This window comes from Aotus nancymaae, unplaced genomic scaffold (assembly GCF_030222135.1).
Source record: "Aotus nancymaae isolate 86718 unplaced genomic scaffold, 86718_ANA_hifiasm-v0.15.2.pri h1tg000058l, whole genome shotgun sequence".
NCBI lineage: Eukaryota > Metazoa > Chordata > Mammalia > Primates > Aotidae > Aotus > Aotus nancymaae.
The window spans coordinates 34,583,979-34,604,371 of record NW_026988472.1 but is presented as its reverse complement, the minus strand read 5'-3'; the positions used below and the strand labels follow the sequence as shown (position 1 = coordinate 34,604,371).

At 38.4% G+C, this 20,393-nt stretch overlaps 1 protein-coding gene across 8 annotated transcripts in view; it reads left to right on the top strand.

Moving 5' to 3' along the window:
- Window positions 1-20,393, top strand: part of ZFX (zinc finger protein X-linked) — a 68,619-nt gene that overhangs the window by 42,049 nt on the left and 6,177 nt on the right. For 7 of the 8 annotated variants that reach the window (XM_012448836.3, XM_012448835.3, XM_021670471.2 and 4 more), the window contains 4 exons: window positions 18,129-18,278; window positions 18,511-18,654; window positions 19,015-19,170; window positions 19,693-19,833. In XM_012448836.3, coding sequence (XP_012304259.1) covers window positions 18,129-18,278; window positions 18,511-18,654; window positions 19,015-19,170; window positions 19,693-19,833 — 591 coding nt within the window. The remainder of the gene's footprint in view (window positions 1-18,128; window positions 18,279-18,510; window positions 18,655-19,014; window positions 19,171-19,692; window positions 19,834-20,393) is intronic. The other variant, XM_064364442.1, reaches the window with a different exon arrangement.

Below are 20,393 nucleotides of genomic sequence, written 5' to 3'. Positions count from 1 at the left end.
CTCTCTGTCTCTCTCTCTATGTATATATGTGTGTATAATTTAATACTACAAAGCAGTAGAGTTCATGGTAAATAGTGCTTTATTGGTAGATGGGGGAGGCAAATAGAATTCCAAAGATAAATAAAATTTACAATATTATTGAATATCAAATTTTAACAATGTTAAAAAATTATTTGTTGGGAGGGGGTTTAAATATTTTCTTATTTAACCCATTCCAGCAGAAGCCCAGACTGTTTCTAAACCCTATCCTGTTGTTTTTCTAAATGAAAAGTATTTTTTTCAGATTTGTGTTTATATGAGAAAAAAGAATCCATATATAAGCTATTATTTTTCTCTTGCCAGTGTTGATTTTTCTTGTGCCTTCATTTATTCAGAAAACATTTATTGATCAGCCATAATGAGCTGCGAACCTCACTAGGGGTTGGAGATAAACAGCGAAGTCCCTGGCTTTTTACGAGTTCACAGTCTGGGAGGGAAGAGAAACAGAATACAGGCAATTTCAGTTGAGTATGAGAAGGTTTGACCAGACCACAAGAAGCTCTGTAGATTAAAAAAAAAAAAAAAAAAGTATGAGAAGGTATATAAATAGATACACAAAGTGCTTTAGAAGCACTAAGGGAGAAAATGGGGCTGGGTGCGGTTGCTCATGGCTGCAATCCCAGCAATTTTGGAGGCCGAGGTGGGCAGATCACGAGGTCAGGAGTTCGGGACCAGCCTGACCAACATGCTGAAACCCCATCTGTACTAAAAATAGAAAAATTAGCTGGGTGTGGTGGCATGCACCTGTAATCCCAGCTACTCAGGAGGCTGAGTCAGGAGAATTGCTTGAACCTGGGAGGTGGAGGTTGCAGTGAGTCAAGATTGTGCCACTGTACTCCAGCCTAAGCGACAGAGTGAGGCTCCATCTCAAAAAAAAGAAAACAGAAAATTTTTGGTACACTTGAGGGAGATAAATGCTACGAAAGCATTATAAGCTGAAATTCTATGGAAGCTCACTTGAAGATACTGAGCAAATTTATTTCATCTCCTGTCATTTTCCTCCCTTCTGTATTTGAAGTAAATTCCACATATCATTTTTTTCCCCTAAATATTTCAGTATTCTCAAAGACAAGGATTTAAAAATTTTTTTCAAAGCTTTTAAAAGTAATTTGAGATGAACTCAATCTGAAGGGTGTAGAAAATAAAATGTTCATTAGGTGGCTGAGGAGGGAAGAAAGGCAGAGAGATGTGAGAGATTGTTGAGTGTTCAGAGACCTATTCTTTGGGTGCCAATAATGTCTGGTGAGGAGGGTGGAGGAAGTGGTGAGAAAGAAGATTGGGAAAATAGGGCCCAAAACTTAAAGGCTCTTGAACATAGAAGCCTGCTTTACGTTTTGGACGTGGGAAGCTGTTAAAGGATTTTAGGTAGATTAATAATAACATGTTTAGATTTATAGTTCAGAAAGATAATAGCAGTGTTCAGGGCAGATGCGAGGTAAGAGTGAAATCAGAAACAAAAAGTACATTTTGAAAGGTTATTGTGGTGGTCCAGGTAAGAAACAGATGATAATAGTTTGAAATAAGGTTTTATCAGTAGAAATTAGCAGAAACTGATTCATCACATATTTAGGAAGTAGAATTTGGTTTAAATTTAGGGTTGAGATAGAGGGGAGGGTTTGTAGCTCACTTCTTGGTTTCTGGTCTGTACAGCTGGGTACATGACAAAACTGGTAGAAGAGGAACAAATGGATATGCTAAAGAGTTATTGACAGGGTTGCTGCATACAAGTACACTGTAAAGGGACCCCTGCACATGTGGAATCAGGTGACCCTGGTTTGCCCTGGCCATCCTGTTTAGATATTTTGACCAATTGTTCTAATGAAGCATGACTTTGGTCACAGTAGACATCCAATAAAACGTGGTTCAGGGAGCGAATAAATATATAAAGTCCAAACCCCTATGTTTAATATATAAACCCTGGGGGCCAACACAATCTGATAGTTTATTGATTGATTCTAGGGACTGTTAGCGCAGAAGAGATAGTAAGAGATTTACTCTTTCCTTCCATGGGCTAATTATTGGCTAGGTATGTATTTTACCATTATTTTTATGTATATACCCTACCAATTTTTTTTTTAACCAGGGAGCAAATAAGTATGTAAAGTCCAAACCCCTTTGTTTAATGTATAAACTCTGAGGGTCGACACAATCTCATAGTTTATTGATTGATTCTAGGGACTATTAGCATAGAAGAGATAGTAAAATATTTATTCCTTTGTTCCATGGACTAATTATTGGCTAGGTATGTATTTTATCAGTATTTTTATGTATGTACCTTACCAGTTCTTTTTTAAAAAACCATTTGATAAAACACAGGATAAAAATTTGGAATTTGAAAAAAACATGTATCTACATGGGAATATTTCTGAAATGTGAGAAAAGTGTTATTTACTGAACTAAGGATAGTTTGGAGAAAGTGTATTAAACATTTTTAAAATTTATTTCATTATTTTAAAATTTTTTTTAAGTTGCCAAATAAAAACTGTATCTATGGTGCACAATATGATGTTTTGAAATATGATGTGTTGTGAAATTGTTAAGTGGAGCTAATTAACGTATGTTACCTCACATTCTTATTTTTTTTTGTGGTAAGAACACTTAAAATCTAGTCTCAGTGATTTTTCAAGTATATAGTACATTGTTATTAACTATAGTCACTTTGAACATCTTTTTAAAGCTTTTTTGGATGAAATTTGAAAAGAGGTTTATTTTAATCTAAAATTGTGTCTTTACTGTAGACACTGAAATTTATTTAGAAATCAACACTAAAATTAATGACTTAAAAGTTTTCAGTATAATGTTCAATCTAGGTGTTGGCTAGCTTTATAACAAGAATAAAGCAGTCAAATAAGGCAAAGATGTTTTAGTTTCTCCCTTCCCCTGCCAAAAATAAGGATGGGAAAAGTTCTCTATTTTGAAAGCATTACAAGCAGTTGGAGCCTCACACTGGCCTTCTGGTTAATATTTACTGTTTATCTGCTGAGACCTAGACAAAAAAATGTCACCTTGCCCTTTGAACGGAATACGATTACTTTGTGAGGTAATGGGTTTGGGGAGGGAAGAGGAAAGGAGAGAGGGAGAGAGAACATGCCTCTCCTCACCTATGTTAGAGAAACAACATCTGGTATATGGAAACAGCGCCTGCAGCTGAGTCAGCCAGCCTTGGATTTGGATACCAGCTCTGCTACTCATTAGCTGAATGAATTTCCGGCAAGTTAACTAACCTTTTTGTTTTAGCTTCCTTGTTTGTGAAATGGCAGTAATATCGCTTGACTTCCAGGGTTGTTGTGAGAATGAGAGATCCTGTCAGTCACTGCTAGCCATTGCTGTCGTTATCATCCACACAGAGGCATCAGTCAGTGGCATCCATTGGGCTAGCAAGGCTCCATCTAGACTAGCTTCATTATGACCTTTCTGTTGTCCCATCAGGGAATTCTTGGGTAAAGGCAGGTACAAAGTGGGATTGAGACAGTCATTCCTTTCTTTTCCCCCTGAATGTTTAGTATTAAGAAATCAGTTATTGTTTTACTAGTTTTAGACCAATTCACTGCAATTCAGCAACTATTTTTCATTACTTATGTCTCTGATACCACACTACAGATCACTCTAACTTAGGACAGGGACCTGAATGGCGCTGTTCCTTTAATTCCTTGTCTATAGAATGAGGCTAATTTCATTAAACCTTTGAACTGCTCCAGGAAAGTTTCAAGAATTAAAGGAGATGAGATCGTACCCAATTCTTTGAAGTCTTTTATAGGCTATATACTAAAGTGGAATTGTAACCCCAGAAAGAGGGTTCCTGAGGAGGAAGTGAAGAGAGGAAGGTCTAAGTATGAAATTTAAATGTATTTATCTGCTAAAGCATTTGCCTTCCTGACAGAATACTTCCTGCAAGTTACTCAGTCTTTTAGGTGCTCTGTTTTCACATACGTCAAGTAGAGATAAAACATCTAAGTTCTGGGGTTGTTGTCACTGATTTCATAATATAGGGAAACTACTTATCATAGTGCCTGGGACATAATAGTTGCTTAGATATCCTTTTAGGAGGAGATACCCATCTTTGATATCTTCATTGAGTATTTTTTTTGAGATGGAGTCTTACTCTGTCTCCCAGGCTGGAGTGCAGTGGTGCGATCTTGACTCACTGTAGCCTCCACCTCCTGGGTTCAAGTGATTCTCATACCTCAGCCTCCAGAGTAGGTGGGATTACAGGTGTGCACCACCACACCCAGCTAATTTTTATATTTTTAATAGAGACGGGGTTTTGCCATGTTGGCCAGGCTGGTCTCAAGCTCCTGATCTCAGGTGACCAGCCCATCTTGGCCCCAAAGTTCTGAGATTACAGGCGTGAGTCACTGCACCCAGCTTTCATTGGGTATTAAATAGCCACCTGCACAGGGACCCTGATGATGTTGAATAATATCAAGTCTATTCTACAGTTTTTTTTTTTTTTTTTTTTTTTTTGTATTTTGGGGTTAGAGATTTTAAAAACATTCTGGTAATTAGGTAGTAAGACTATTAGACTTGCCAGTGTAAGTTAGAATAGGCTCATTGTTCACAGAACCTAATTCTCATAGCAATAGTGAGGTATATGGTAAGGAAAGGCCTGGTTTCCCTCCTTAACATCAGTCCCAAGTGTGTGACACAAGTCCCAACAAGTGTGAAACTTGTTAAACCTTTAGAAAAGATTTGTGTATTCAGACTGCCCCTTGAGGTAACTTATTTAGGAAGTAAAATCATCTTTATTTTTCTCTCAAATTAGCCTGTTTAAAGATTTATCAGGTGTCTGGGAGGCTGGGATTTAGTGAATGTGTGTCTACCTTATGAGTATTGGCCATAGGTTTATCAACTTCAAGTTTAATTAGAGTTTGAGACTGATTGTGTCCTCATGGCATAGATTTTCTCTCGTTTGTGCCTCCTAGATAACTTCAGTTGTTCTCAAGACCAGCACAAGATCTTTTCAATCTTTATTGAAATGTGGCAGTCAGAGTTGTGCTGTTAAGATTTTGAGGCCTGGTACAATGGCTCACACATGTAATCCCAGCATTTGTGGAGGCTGAGGCAGAGGATCACTTGAGCCCAGGAGTTCAAAGTAGGCTTCACAACATAGGGAGACCCCATGTCTAGAAAAAATTAAAAAAAAAAAAAGCCAGGTGCGGTTGGCACATGCCTGTGGTCCCAGCTACTCAGAAGGCTGAGGTGGGAGGATTGCTTGAGCCCAGAAGGTCAAGGCCGCAGTGAGCCATGATTGTGCACTGCATTCCAGCCTGGGTGACAGAGCAAGATACTGTCTCAAAAAAAAAAAAAAAAAGATTTTATTTGAGCTTATTTTAATGACCATGTTTAATGACTTTTGGGTTTAGGAGATGACTTCTTATATTTCAGGTCTTGTTGTTTCTTTTATACTTCCAAAGGCTTAGTACTTCCATGTTACTCCCTTTTAGTGTCATCAGCAGACAGTAGTATATCGTTTTAAAAATGTAAAAGCAAATGGACCATTGAAAACATGTTCACACAAAAACTTCTGCACAAACATTCATAGCAGTATTATTCACATTAGCCAAAAAGTAATGGCAACCCGAATGTTCATCAGCTGATGAATGGATAACTAAAATGTGGTATATCCATACAACGGGATATCATTCAGTCATAAAAAGGAGTTAAGATTTGTTGAATGCTGCAATATGGATGAACCTTGAAAACATGCTTTAGTGAAAGAAACCAGGCACAAAAAACCACATGTTGTATGATTCCATCTATATGAAATATCTAGAGGAGGCAGATCCATAGGAGATGGGGGGAGGAATGAGTTGGGCCTGACTGCTAGTGGGTATGGTGTTTCTTTATGGGGAATTAGAAGGTAGTGATGGTTGCACCACAGTGAATGTACTAAAAATCACTTAATTGTACACTTTAAAATGGAGAATTTTATGTTATATAAACTGTATCTCAATAATAATCATAAAAGCCAAATGGGCCAAAGAACAATTCCCTAGAGGCTTTATTATTAGGTTTTCTATTTACTGAAGGCCCCGAATTAGCTTTTCCTCTTTAAGAAATTACTTTTTTCAATAAAATATCTTCTAGTAACATGAGGGATGTTTAAAAAAGGAGAGGCTATAGTTGTGGAATTGTGCCAAAAGCTTTTTATTTAGTTTTAAAAATTATTATTTTTAAATTGTGATAACATACACATAAAAGTTACCATCTTAACCATTTTTTAAGTATACAGTTCAGTGGCATTAAGTGTATTCACACTGTTGTGCAATGATCACTAGCATCCATCTCCAGAACTCTTCATCTTGTAAAACAAAACTCCATACCCATTAAACACTGATTCCCTGATCCCCTCCTCCCCAGCCCCTGGCAGCCATCCTTCTACTTTCTGTCTCTGATGAATTCGACTACCCTGGCTACCTCTTTTAAGTGGAATCCCAAAGTGTTGTTGGGATTACAGGTGTGAGCCACTGCATTTGGCTGTAGACTTTTTTTTTTTAAAATGCATTATATTTTCATGCAGGGGAGCCCTTTGAATCTAGAAATTTCCTCTAATAGTAGCCACTAGCCACATATGTGGCTAAATAAAGTTGTTTAAATGAATTAAAGTTAAACATGCAGTTTCTACATTGCACCAGCCACATTTCAAGTACTTAATAGCTACATGTGGCTAGTGCAGAACATTCCTTCATCAAAGAAAATTCTGTTGGTTAGCAGTGGTCTGCAGGCTTAGTGAAATTGCAAATACACTATGATGTCTTTTTAAAAACTTGAGACAGGCCAGATGTGGTGGCTCACACCTGTAATCCCAGCACTGTAGGAGATGGAGGTGGAAGGATTGCTTAGGGCCAGGAGTTTAAGACCAGCCTGGGCAACACAGTGAGATCCCATCTCTACCCTCCCCCCGCAAAAAAAAATTAAAAACTCAAGACATACAGAGGTTCAAAGAATGTATTACAAGGCAATAGGGGCAGTTAGGGTATAAGAAGCTGAAGAAAAAAAATGTGATCAAGGTAAAAGCCACCATGGAAGCAACAATAAGAAAAAGTGTATCTTACCATATAGCCAAGGACAGAGGGAGTGGGCTTTAGGAAATCACAAAATGAAATGGTAAGAAAATAAAGTTGCGAAAATGATTATGGAGAAGAAGGATAGATATGGAGACAGATAAAGGACCCAAACACAAGTGAAATTCCAGAAGAGAACAACTAATGAACTAGAAAAATATTCGTAATGGAAAAACTTTTTCCTGAAATAAAGATTAGAATCTTTCTTGTTCCAAGAAATTGTCAAAATGAAAAAACAAATCATAATCATAGTCTTATTTAGTGAACTTTAAGGATCAAGAATTATAGGCACAATAGAAATGCTCAATGCTAAGAGACAGTGGAACAATGTCTGCAAAGTTCTGAGAAAGTTGTAACCTAAGAGTTTTATACTCAACCAATTCATTCTTCAAATAAAGGCCATGAACCAGCATTTTCAAGTATTCAGGAGTTCAAGGACTGTAGTACCCATTGGCCTTTCTTGACAGGGATGGGGGAACTATTTGGTATTGAATCTAGTAGACTAAAGGATCAATCAATAGACAGAACCCCAGAATGGAGAAACTGTGATTTAAAAAAATTAGAAATGAGCATTGAATTCATTTAATATAAAACTATAAAATATTTGGGGGAGTGGAGAAGTAGAAATGTTAACTTCCACATCTTTCACAGTAAAGTGACAGTAGATACTGGCTCGAAAACTTATCTGTGTATTACAGGCAAAATATGGATGCTTTTATAATGTTTTTTCTTATTTTATAAAGCAGGGTCTTGCTCCGTTCAGGCTGGAGTGCAGTGGCACGATCATGACTCACTGCAGCCTTGACCTCCTGGGCTGAAGTGATACTCCTACCTCAGTCTCCTGAGGAGCTAGGACCACAGCCCCATACCAGCATGCCTGGCTAATTTAAAAATTCTTTTAGAGATGGTCTCACTCTGTTGCCCAGGCTGAAGCAATCCTCCCACCTTGGCCTCCCAAAGTGTTGTGATTATAGGTGTGAGCCACTACACCTGGCTTTTTTTTTTTTTAAGAGGGTTAAGAACTAATATCTTAATGACCAAACATTTACGAAGATTAGCATTCATATATTTAATAAATGAATGTTGGGTACTTACTCTATATGCTGGGCAGTGTTGTAGGTACTTGGGATATATTAGTGAACAAAACACAGGGAAGTTTCTTTTCCTCTTAAACATTACATTCTGGCAGAGGTACACAGACATAGATGAGTGGTATAGCATATCATAAGGTGATACAGACTTAGGAGGTAAAAAACAATATAAGGGGGATTTGGGTTACAAGTACAGTCAGGGTTTTGCTAAGAAGGTAACATTTGAGCAGAAACTTACTTTTGAAACATCTGATAGACGTCAAAAAGGAGATGTACAAATCTGAGTTATGGAGACAGGTCTAGAGTGGAGATGTAAATTTGGGAGTTATTGGTACATAGATGTAATTGAAGTCATGAGACGGAGTGAGATAACCAAAGGAGTGATTGTAGACAAACTAAGACCAAGGACTAAGCTCTGGAGTTTGCAGCACGAGGCGGTAAGAGGAGGCTCCAGCAAAGAGTGAGAAGGCAACTTCCCTGTGTTTTGTTCACTATTGTATCCCAAGTGCTACATCACTGCCCAGCATATAGAGTAAGCACGCAACATTCATTTGTTAAGTACGTGAATGCTAATCTTCAAGTAAATGTTTGGTCATTAAGGTATTAGTGAGGTGAGAGGAAACCAAGAGGTTGGGCCATGGGAGCCAAGTGAGGAAAGTGAATCACAGAGTGAGCATCTGTCAGATGCTGCCACTGCAAGTCACATAAGGGCCAAGAATTGGTCACAAGTAACCTGTATTTATTTATTTATTTATTTATTATTTTTTGAGATGGTGTTTCACGCTTTCACCCAGACTGGAGTGCAGTGTCGCCTTCTCGGCTCACTGTAACCTCTGCCTTCCATTTTCAAGCAATTCTCCTGCCTCAGCCTCCCAAGTAGTTGGGATTACAGGCATGTGCCACCACACCCAGCTAATTTTTGAATTATTTTTAGTAGAGACAGGGTTTCACCATGTTGGCCAGCTGGTCTCGAACTCCTGACCTTGTGATCTGCCCGCCTCAGCCTCCCAAAGTGCTGGGATTACAGGCGTGAGTCACTGCGCCCGGCCTTTTTTTTTTTTAAGAGCAAAAAGAAGCATAAAGGAATGGAAATAAAAATGTACTCTCTAAGTTTAGGGCACATAGAGTCTATGGAAACTACTGGGAGGGACAGGACAGAGGCAGTTTGGCCAGAGGTTGGTTGCTAAACTGTGTAATTTGTATTTTACTTGGTAGGAAATGGGGCACCCTTCTGTGCTAGAGAATAAGGTGACTGGATCTTTGCTTTAGGAAGGCTGAATGAGAGCAGTGTCTAGAGGTGTTTGGTGGGAAATCTGGGAGAGGGAAATCAACTAAAAGTCATTATTTTGTTCCTTGGGGAAGGTAAATAAACTTTACAACTTGATCTTGAAAGATTAGGCAATTACTATGTTTTTTATTATGTATATCTTTTATTATGTTAATTTAGACAAAATGCAATTCCAGTGCAAATACTATATATATGTAATTTAGAAACATATATAGCATTAAACATATAGTATTTAAAAATTATATGTAAATAAAAATTATATATAAATAAAAATTTGATGGTGTGATCATAGCTCACTGCAGTCCCTGTCTTCTGGGCTCAATCCATCCTCCCACTTTAGCTTCCCAAGCAGCTGGGACTATAGGTGCGCACCACCACGCCTGGCTAATTTTTGTATTTTTTTTTGTAGAGATAGGGTTTCACCATGTTGTCCAGGCTGGTCTTGAACTACTGAGCTTAAGCAATCCGCCTGCCTTGGCTTCCTAAAGTGTTGGGATTACAGATGTAAGCCACTAAGCCTGGCTATATACATTTTTTATTTTGGCAAAATTATAATGAAATTTGCCTGGAAGTTTAGAGAGGTGAGAATAAGAAAACAGTATTTCCTATTTCATAGAGTTGTTGTGAAGAGTAAATGTATGCTTTAAGGCTTAGCTTTGTGCTTGGTGTGTATATGTGCTCAGTAAATGTTTGTTCTCACTGTCCATCATGACCACCATCATTCCTTACTATATAGGTTTGCCATGAAATGGTGATGTTCTCCATGTAAGAATGAGTTCAGTTCTGCTAATTTTTTCATTAGATTAACATTCCTTTAACAGTTTACTTGAAATGGGGTGTCTCTCCCTGCCCCCCATAAGTTTTCTTTACCAAAAACTACTAGGTTTTCTGAAATCTTAATGAACTAGATACCTCAGTATCTCCTAGCATTGCATATAATCATCTCCTAATTTTCAGTCTTTAGAGGGATTTTACTGAAGCTTCCTTGAAGCATTATAATATATACCCGTATTTTACTATAGTACACTCCTACTAATGAGATACTTGATAAGTTAAATTTTCAGTTTTGAGATTTAAAATGTTAGGTGAAATAAAAGATTATTATATAAAGCTTGAGGAAACTATGATGCTGATATTACTTTTTCAAAAAGAATAGAAAAAGATGGGACAGAAGTTTATATAACATGATGGAATTTCTGCTTGGTGGGATTATTGATAATTAACTTTTAATACTAAATTTTACACAGTAAACATACATTTCTTTAAAAATCAGAAGATGAAGATAAAGGTCTGAGTTCTAAAGACAGGCACCTCCCTTTCTCTTCCACCTATCATTTAGTAGTAGCTCACTGACTTTGGGCAAATCACATGCCGTTTCAGAGCCTGTATTTCTTTATCTGGAAAAGATGAGAATCAAATGAAATTTAAAAATGTAAAAATGCTAAGGAAATTACAAAATGCCATGCAAATGGTAGTTATTATTAGAAGTAGTCTTAATTTCCAGAAATTATGCTCTTCTAGTTTGGAGAGGCCTTATTCTAAAGATCTAGTTCTTTATTACTACATTAGGAGAAGGCACTTATGCAGGAATCATAGGTACGATGACTCAATTTTATCGAAGCCATCTTTGTTTTTAGAAATTCATTTTTAATAATGGTAGCTTTAAAATCACAGTGAAATTTTGAGTACTTAACAGGACCATCGAAGTGTCTTTTTTAAAGATAAATCATTCCTGTAACATTTCATATTCAGAATAATTTTGTAGATTGAGTTAGTGGGGTAAATTTTCAAAGTGAAAATCTGAAGGTGAATTATACTTATGTAATAGAATAGCTTTGCTACCAGGTAAGCTCATATATTTGGAATGTGTTTTCCCACACATTTGTGAAAGCAAACAAAGGTCTTTTACTTCAAGTTACAGGTAAAACTATGACATTTTGGAAGCTCTAAAATGATTGGATTTTCTAGTCATCAGAGGTTTAATCTGAAGGATACAAACTGACATGCAGAAACAATAAGCCTGGCCATGTTCTTTGTAAACACAAGGACATTGGATTTTCCAGCATTTGTTAGAATCAGTTTTGACAAACCTTGTCAAAAGAGGCCAGCTTTATCAACAGTATCAAACTGTTTAGAGTTGAGTTCTCCGAAGATGTTGCAGATTTATTCTGCACTCTTCCGCCCGGTTTGGTGATAACTTTATCCCTCCATTGCTACCTTAGTTTGAAATTCCAAACCACCTTTAAGAAAATAACCTTGGCCCAGTTAGCCGGGTATGGCATAAAAATAGCTTTGAAAAAGGGTAAGTACACATCAGTCCAGAAGTAAGAACATTAATGCTGACTCTTTCCCCCTACAAACCATTTTTATAAAGCATAATCAAGATACTTTAGATAGTTAACATCCAGCGTTTAGAGAACCTGTAGTTGTTTTTTAACTGCAAAGAGTTTAACCAGTTGGACTCTTTGAACCTTCATATCATTAAGCTTGTCTTGGATCACTCATTTTCTCTAGTTTTTCAAGCTGTTAACCCAGTCTGCTGTTCTCTCACTAGTTACCCAAGTTCTTGCCTCCTGTTTCATATCTATGATTGAAACCACCAGCCATAAACTGACACTTTCTGCATTATCACCTTCCCTGCTTCCCTAAACATAGCATAGCTACATTCTCATTCAAGTCTCAGAAGGGTAGCATGTTTCTCCTCCTATTTAAGGAAAATTCCTTTATCTTTGCTCCAGTGTCATTCATCCCTTTTCCTCTGAGATCTGGATCCCAAAATTTCATCATGTCCTCTGGCTTCAGCCTCTCACTTTCTATTCTGTTTTCTCCCACAGACAGAGCATGCTTGAGTATTTTTATCTATTAATACTAAACGGAAAAGTCCTTGACCCTGCAACCCGTTCTAGTTATTGTCCCTTTGTTTGCCTTTTTAAAACTAGACTTGAAGAAACTCACATGTTCCATTGACTCCTCAACCCACTCTAGTCTGACCCCATACAGCCTTCACTCCACCAATTTTCATCAAGAACATCAACCTCAGGCTACTACAGAGGACATTCCTCCTCCATGTTCCTTCTTGACTTGTGTGGTGCTACATTATTGCCATGGGCCTTACTGGGGTTCCTGCATTTCCTTCATGCCCTTCTACCACCCTCTCCAGCTTTCCCGTCTCTGGTTTCTTTGTGAACTATTCTTGCCCCTCCCTTAAACTATGGCATTCCCGGGACTCTGTCCTCACACTGCAGATTCTCACTGCATGATGGCAAGGCTTAGTTAACACCGTTGAGGGCTCCCCAAACTGTGTCAGCCTCCCACTTTCAGACTTGAATATTAAACAGCTGGCTTCACATCTCATTCATTCAGTGAATTGTTGATTCATCAATATTCTGAGCATCTACTATCACCAGACTGGGTCTTAAAAGACTGAGTAATGAAAATACAGATTCTGCTGTGTCAGTGGGAAAGATGGGGAGGAAAACCGGACAGTGGCCACACAGTGGATCATGTATTCCAAGAGAAGCAAGCAAGCAAAGGGTGCCATGAGCACAATGTGATAGTGACAAGCACTGGTTCTGAGGGCTTTTCAGGATGTTATCCTTGGGACCTTAATTAATCAAACATGCAGGAAGAGAGATCCTTTTCCTCATTTCTCTCACATTTTTTACCTCAGTCACTCAGTCACCTAAATTAAAAACACCCAGTTAGCCTTGGCTCCTTTGTCATGTTGGGTTTTCAGTCAGACACCAAGTTCTACTCATTTTAGTCCCAAGATAGGCCCCAAGTCCAGCCCACTCCCCCAGTTGTACTACCTCTGTCCTGATTCAAAGCTTCATCATCACCTGCATTAGTGTAGTAGACTCAAGTCAGCTTCATGTTTTGATCTCTTTGGATCTACCTTTCCAAGACCAGCAAAATGGGCGTCTGACTTAGTCACTGCTCTGCCTGAAAGTCTCCCAATCCCTGCAGCAGATGTTCTCCTGCCTATCAGAGTCCCAGAGGCAGGGCGCCCCTAAATCTGTCCATATATATCGGGTCCCAGCCCTGCAGATTCTGATTCTGTAGAGCTGCTGGACTGGATGCTTTGTTTTTAAATTCCATAAGAGATTTTGACACCTGACCAGATTGAGATCCTTGGCCTGTGAGGATAAAGTCTGAGCCCCTCTGCTTGTGCACGAGGCCCTTCATGACCTGGCTTCAGCTTAGCAGTCAACTGCATTTCCTGCCATGCCCTGTGACACACTTTACCCTCACATTGCAGCAATATTGAACCATGCTTTCCCTTACCATCATGCCATTTTGTGTCTCCCTGCATTTGTCCCTTTACCTGAATTAAGTGCCCTTCTCTTTCTCCCAACCTGAGTGAGGTTATCGTTCCTTTGTTCCCATGGCAGCGATCAGTGCACAATGATGTTTGCCAGTCATTTCTCTCATCCTCTTTCATTTTCTGTATCAATTTATTAAAGGTTGCATTAGAGGTTTCAACTTTAATGTCATCTTATAATGTACATAAGCAAGCTTTTGCTTTTTTCTCATAAATGACCTTCATTTGAATTTAAAGTATGTAAGGAAAAGTATAATTTATCAACAAGTGCATTTTTAAGTGACTTGTTTGGTTTTGAAACTGAAGGTATATTAAAATCTCATTTGCTGATTAATGATGTCAAAAATAGACCAAAACAACAACTGCTGTCAGTGACCCAGAGTTTGGGATTCTTGAACTTTGCATAAGAAGCAAGCCGATCAAATTTTATAATTTTTATGTTTGCACATGACAAAGGTTTGGGGATGCCATTTTCAGCCTTTCTTTGCAAGTAATTTGTTTGGGATGTGGATGGTCTTGTTTCTCAATAAGTCAGAAGTTAAGTTGAGAAATTGTCACTGTATTTTTGCCTTTTTTTTTTTGAGACAGAGTCTCACTCTGTTGCCCAGGCTGGAGTGCAGTGGCTCAATCTCGGCTCACTGCAACTTCTGCCTCCCGGATTGAAACGATTCTCTTGCCTTAGCCTCCTGAGTAGCTGGGATTACAGGCGCGTGCCACCACGCCTGGCTAATTTTTGTATGTTTAGTAGAGATGGGGTTTCAGCATGTTGGTCAGACTAGTCTCTAACTCCCGACCTCATGATCCGAGCATCTCGGCCTCCCAAAGTGCTGGGATTACAGGCGTGAGCCACTGCACCCAGCCTTATTTTTGCTTTTTAATGTTGGCTTTTGAGATACTAGATTCATCTTGATGTTCTGTGTAAGAATTTTGTTTAGGTAAATACAACTTTTGGATCTGATAGAGATAGAGATCTCGACAGGACTTGGCAGAAGTATCATTTCGAAGATGTCAGAGTCTGAGTTCTGTCTTGGTATAACAGGTGTAAATTACACAAGGGATGACTGGATTTTAAAAGTTATAGTGGTCAGAACTACCACCACCTAGCTGTGGTTGCAATACTGATTATGCATGCTTGAGTCATGAGCACATTCATTTGATTTCCATGAAAAGAAAGCATGTTTAGATTGTTAACTATTTTTTTGATTTTTCAAAAATCACAGTTGGCCTCTACCGTTTTAAACCCTATGCTCCAAATTCCAGAAGTTGACGAGTCCTGATTGGGACTAACGTAGTTTGAGATATGAATTCTGTGACTCCAGATAAGTTACTCAACCTCTCTACACTTCAGTTTGCTCTACTGTAAAATGTAGAGAATATTGTACCACCTGCCTCACAGGGTTGTAAGTATTGAATAGTACTTACCATAATCATTTAATAAGTGGTAGCTGCATTATTATTACTGCATTTAAAAATAGCTGTTGTCCACTTTCCCACGAGACTAAACTTCTGGAGCCCTTGACTTTCATGTTTGCATCTCCAGTACCTAGCCTAGAGTCTAATATAGTTGTGATTCACTGTTTGTTGAACTGAATAAAACATTAACGTCCATCCAAAAGGAAAACAGATATATCTAGCAGAGGAACACCAGAAAGGGAACTAAAAGGGCAAAGGGGAAATGAAAAGGCTTGTTGTGGGCATTGCGGACAAGCTCAATGAGACTTCTTTTCTGGGACTCGATCCTGATCCCCTCTAGTTAGTCTTCCACTATGCCACATAGGCCTGCTGGGCCTAGAGCAGAGAGAACATTCCTTCAGTGTTTCACTAATGGACTCAACATTGGAAAATCCAGCTTTTGTGATAAACTAAATTGTATTGGGTGCTAACTTTTCTTTCTTTTTTTTTTTTTCTTTTGAGACGGAGTTTTGTTCTTGTTACCCAGGCTGGAGTGCAGTGGCGCGATCTTGGCTCACTGCAACCTCCACCTCCTGGGTTTGGGCAATTCTCCTGTCTCAGCCTCTTGAGTAGCTGGGATTACAGGCACGCGCCACCATGCCCAGCTAATTTTTTGTATTTTTAGTAGAGACGGGGTTTCACCATGTTGACCAGGATGGTCTCGATCTCTTGACCTCGTGATCCACCTGCCTCGGCCTCCCAAAGTGCTGGGATTTACAGACGTGAGCCACCGTGCCCGGCTTTTCATTAGTCTTTGACACACTTTTTGTTGAGCTAGAGATGTCACTGTATAACGTAAGGCTACATTATATGGGGATTATGCTTTTGGTATTCAAATTCAGAGTCTGTTATTTGAAGACATCATTTTGGGGGGGCTTTATTTTCCAGGTCCTATGAATAACAGCACACTTATTTCCTTGGCTACTTTTGCAAAGCTTTAAAAATGTGATGTTTGGCTGGGCGTGGTGGCTCACACCTATAATCCCAGCACTTTGGGAGGCCGAGGTGGGTGGATCACTTGAGATCAGGAATTTGAGACCAGCTTGACCAACATGGTGAAACCTCATCTCTACTAGAAGTAGAAAAATTAGCTGGGTGTGGTGGCGGGCACCTATAATCCCAGCTTCTTGAGAGACTGGGGCAGGAGAATCACTTGAACCCAGGAGGCAGCATGAGCCAAGATTGCGCCACTGCGCTTCAGCCTGGGTGTCAGAGACTCTCTTGCAAAAAAAAAAAATACATAAAATATAAAATTAAAAAATTAAAAAATAAATGTGATGTTTGTTGTATAGCCCCTGAGTCTCTACTACTGGAAATCATATGTATCTCTTTTCTTTTTATTTTTCTTTCTCTCTCCTTTTCTCTCTCTGTCATTCGTTCATTTTTTAACATACGTAGGCTATACCTTCATTAATGAGGGCAATGGGTATATGAGAATGTTTGAATTCATGTATTGCTGCATTTGCCAGCAAGGACCTAGACTCATTATTGTCATAAACTAAAGTTGTGTGTGTACATTATGCATATTTACATTTAAGCAGATTGAAGTTGAATTTCTGTTGACCATTTCATTGCAGTATACCTTTCTGGTGATCATATTTTGATTATTTTCAAATGTATTATTCTATTGGAAATGGATCATATCAAATGATATTCAAGAATAGTATTTTCAAATGTATTATTCTATTGGAAATAGATCATATCAAATGATATTCAAGAATAGTGACCATGAAATAGTGCTTATAAAATATTTATATGAAGACTATTATTTCTTGATTTTACCTCTAGGACATTCTTTTTAAGTTTTTTTTTGTTGTTGTTTTGAGACAGGGTCTCACTCTGTCACCCAGGCTGGAGTGCAGTGGTGTGATCTTGGCTCACTGTAACCTCTGCCTCCCAGGCACATGTGATCCTCCCACCTCAGCCTCCCGAGTAGCTGGGACTAAAGGCGTGTGCCACATGCCCAGCTAATTTGTGTCTCTGTGTGTGTGTGTGTGTGTGTGTGTGTGTGTCTGTGTGTGAGATTTTATATATATATATATACACACACACACACACACACACACACACACACACACACACACACATATCTACCAGAAGATACATATATATATTTGGTAGAGATGGGGGTCTCGCCATGTTTCCCAGCCTGGTCTTGAACTCTTGGCCTCAAGTGATTTAACCACCTTGGCCTCCCAAAGTGCTGGGATTACAGGAGTGAGCCACTGCACTTGGCCAGTTCTTTTAAGATTTTAGTATTAGACGGAATCTTTAATTAGGGGTGCTTTTACCTTGTGGCTTAGCAAAGGCTATAAGTACATTCTTTTGTTACTTACAGTTTTCTAGGCTACCACGGAGTTTTCTCTGTGTATAGTTTTTGCTTTAACATCTGATTCCGTTTTCAGAAGTCTTTAGGAATATATTTATTGAATCTTCTTCTTGCCTAGGTAAAATCCAATTTTTTTAATTTTGAGATAGAGCCTCACTCTGTCACCCAGGCTGGAGTGCAGTGGCATGATCTAAGCTCACTGCCACCTCTGCCTCCTGGGTTCAAGCAATTCTCCTGCCTCAGCCTCCCAAGTAGCTGGGACTATAGGCACATGCCACTGTGCCCAGCTACTTTTTTTGTATTTTTAGTAGAGATGGGGTTTCACTGTGTTAGCCAGGATGGTCTCAATCTCCTGACCTCATGATCTGCCTGCTTCGGCCTCCCAAAGTGCTGGGACTACAGGTGTGAGCCACCGCGCCTGGTGTAAAATCCAATTTTATGTGAATCAAGTTAGAGATTATATTTGTAAAAGAACTTTTGCAAACAGTAACATTTTATTTAAATATCTGCTATTATTATTTGTGATTATTTCCTTCCTTTTTAGTGGATGATGCTGGCAAAATAGAACACGACGGTTCTTCTGGAATGACCATGGACACAGAGTCGGAAATTGATCCTTGTAAAGTGGATGGCTCTTGCCCTGAGGTCATCAAGGTGTACATTTTTAAAGCTGACCCTGGAGAAGATGACTTAGGTAAGAAGAAGTGTTTAGTCATTATATATTCTCATCCAAATGCTTCAGCTTGATTACTTTTGAGTTATTTAGATTCAGAACATTTGGAGTCTCTTCTGCAGTAACTTTTATATAAGAATTTCAATGTAGTAATAGCAAAGTTTGTAAAAAGTAATAAGGAAAGCATGTAAAAAGAAACAGGTGGAAATGAAGTTTTCAAGTAAATTATTGAAGCTATCTTCTTCCCTGATAGGTGGAACTGTAGACATTGTGGAGAGTGAGCCTGAGAATGATCATGGAGTTGAACTGCTTGATCAGAACAGCAGTATTCGTGTTCCCAGGGAAAAGATGGTTTATATGACTGTCAATGACTCTCAGCCAGAAGATGAAGATTTAAGTAAGTAGGTGGCCTTTTTGTGGGAGAAAATTTTATGTTTCTGGAGCTTTTTTTAAGTGACCAATGTTTGAAATAAGTAGCATTATTTTAGAGATTATTGTGCTACTACATTCCAAGGGAAACATCATGACTCTTTATGTATGCTTATAATGTTGCTTTAAAACCAAATTATGGTGAAAACTAAGAAGTGAATGATTCATTCAACAAATATTTATTGAGTGCTTACCACATGAAAGCTATGTTCTAGGTATGTAATATTTGGGCCTTTCCATTTGTGTATTAAACTGAATTCAAATAAAAACATCTTTCCTGTGATCTCTGTAAACCTGGTCACAGAAGTTTTTATAACTTTCTACTTAGATGTTGCTGAAATCGCCGATGAAGTTTATATGGAAGTGATCGTAGGAGAGGAGGATGCTGCTGCGGCAGCTGCAGCCGCCGCCGCCGTGCATGAGCAGCAAATGGACGACAATGAAATCAAAACCTTCATGCCGATTGCATGGGCAGCAGCTTATGGTAAGTTGTCCAGCAGCTCTTAGCATTGAAGAATTTGGTTCTTGAACATGAGTCCATGATTGAAGAATGGTTTCTGTGGTCTTAGGTTTCAGAAATCTGAAATTCCAGTATCCTGGAAGGATTATTTGATTTGAATAAGAGTATAAAGTCTGCTTTTTGTCTTTATTTTTAACAGGAATTTTCTTCATGAGTATATTATGTAGAAGGAAGTACTGCAAGAAGTACACAGGCTTTCAAGCTGAAACTTTTCATCATATTTGGCCCATGACTTTATAATTTTGGGAGACAACAAGGGAGTCCATGGGGCAAAATGCTGACATGCGTTTTTTAGCTTTGGAAGCTAGGCGTTTCCTACGGTCTCACTATAATAAATGTGCTCATAAAACCCATGACCTAGAATGGGGAATTTCTGTCATTCATGAGTATCATGGCTTACTTTTCGTTGTTATAGTTAATAAAGAATTCCTAATTCTTTAGAATTTATAATACTGTATAATTTTGTTTTTTAATACGCATTGTCAGGTAATAATTCTGATGGAATTGAAAACCGGAATGGCACTGCAAGTGCCCTCTTGCACATAGATGAGTCTGCTGGCCTCGGCAGACTGGCTAAACAAAAACCAAAGAAAAGGAGAAGACCTGATTCCAGGCAGTACCAAACAGGTGAGGGCGCACGAGTTCCATGGCGCAGCGTGCTCTGCGAGCTCTCAGAGGAAACTCTAGTATGTATCCACAGGGGTGTCACAATGGCATTTTAGCTGCTAGATCATATGTAGCTTTGTCTATTGAACTTGAAAATATAATTTTCAGAATTCAGTGATATTCATGAATGATTTCCTTGGATAAAAAGAAAGAGATGGCTCAAACATGGATGAGAAAAATTCAAAACTTGGATGATTTTGATGTGTACATGGAATGAAATCCCTCAAATATAAGCATTAACTTTTTAAATAAATTAACATATTTAGAGAATCTAATTATGTCAGCATAAAGCAGGCATAATTTACAGAGCAGCAGGATAAGTACTTTAGTTCATTATGGCATATTCCTATTTTTATATGATGATTTGCATATTAAAAATTTTATGGGTATATTTAAACTTTGCTGTAAGTTAATATAAGTTATGGTTTTTGGAATAAACATTGGAAATTTTTGTAACCAAAGTTTATTTTTATGAATAATTTCCCACCACTTTCCCTTTTTTTTCCTGAGGCAGAATCTTG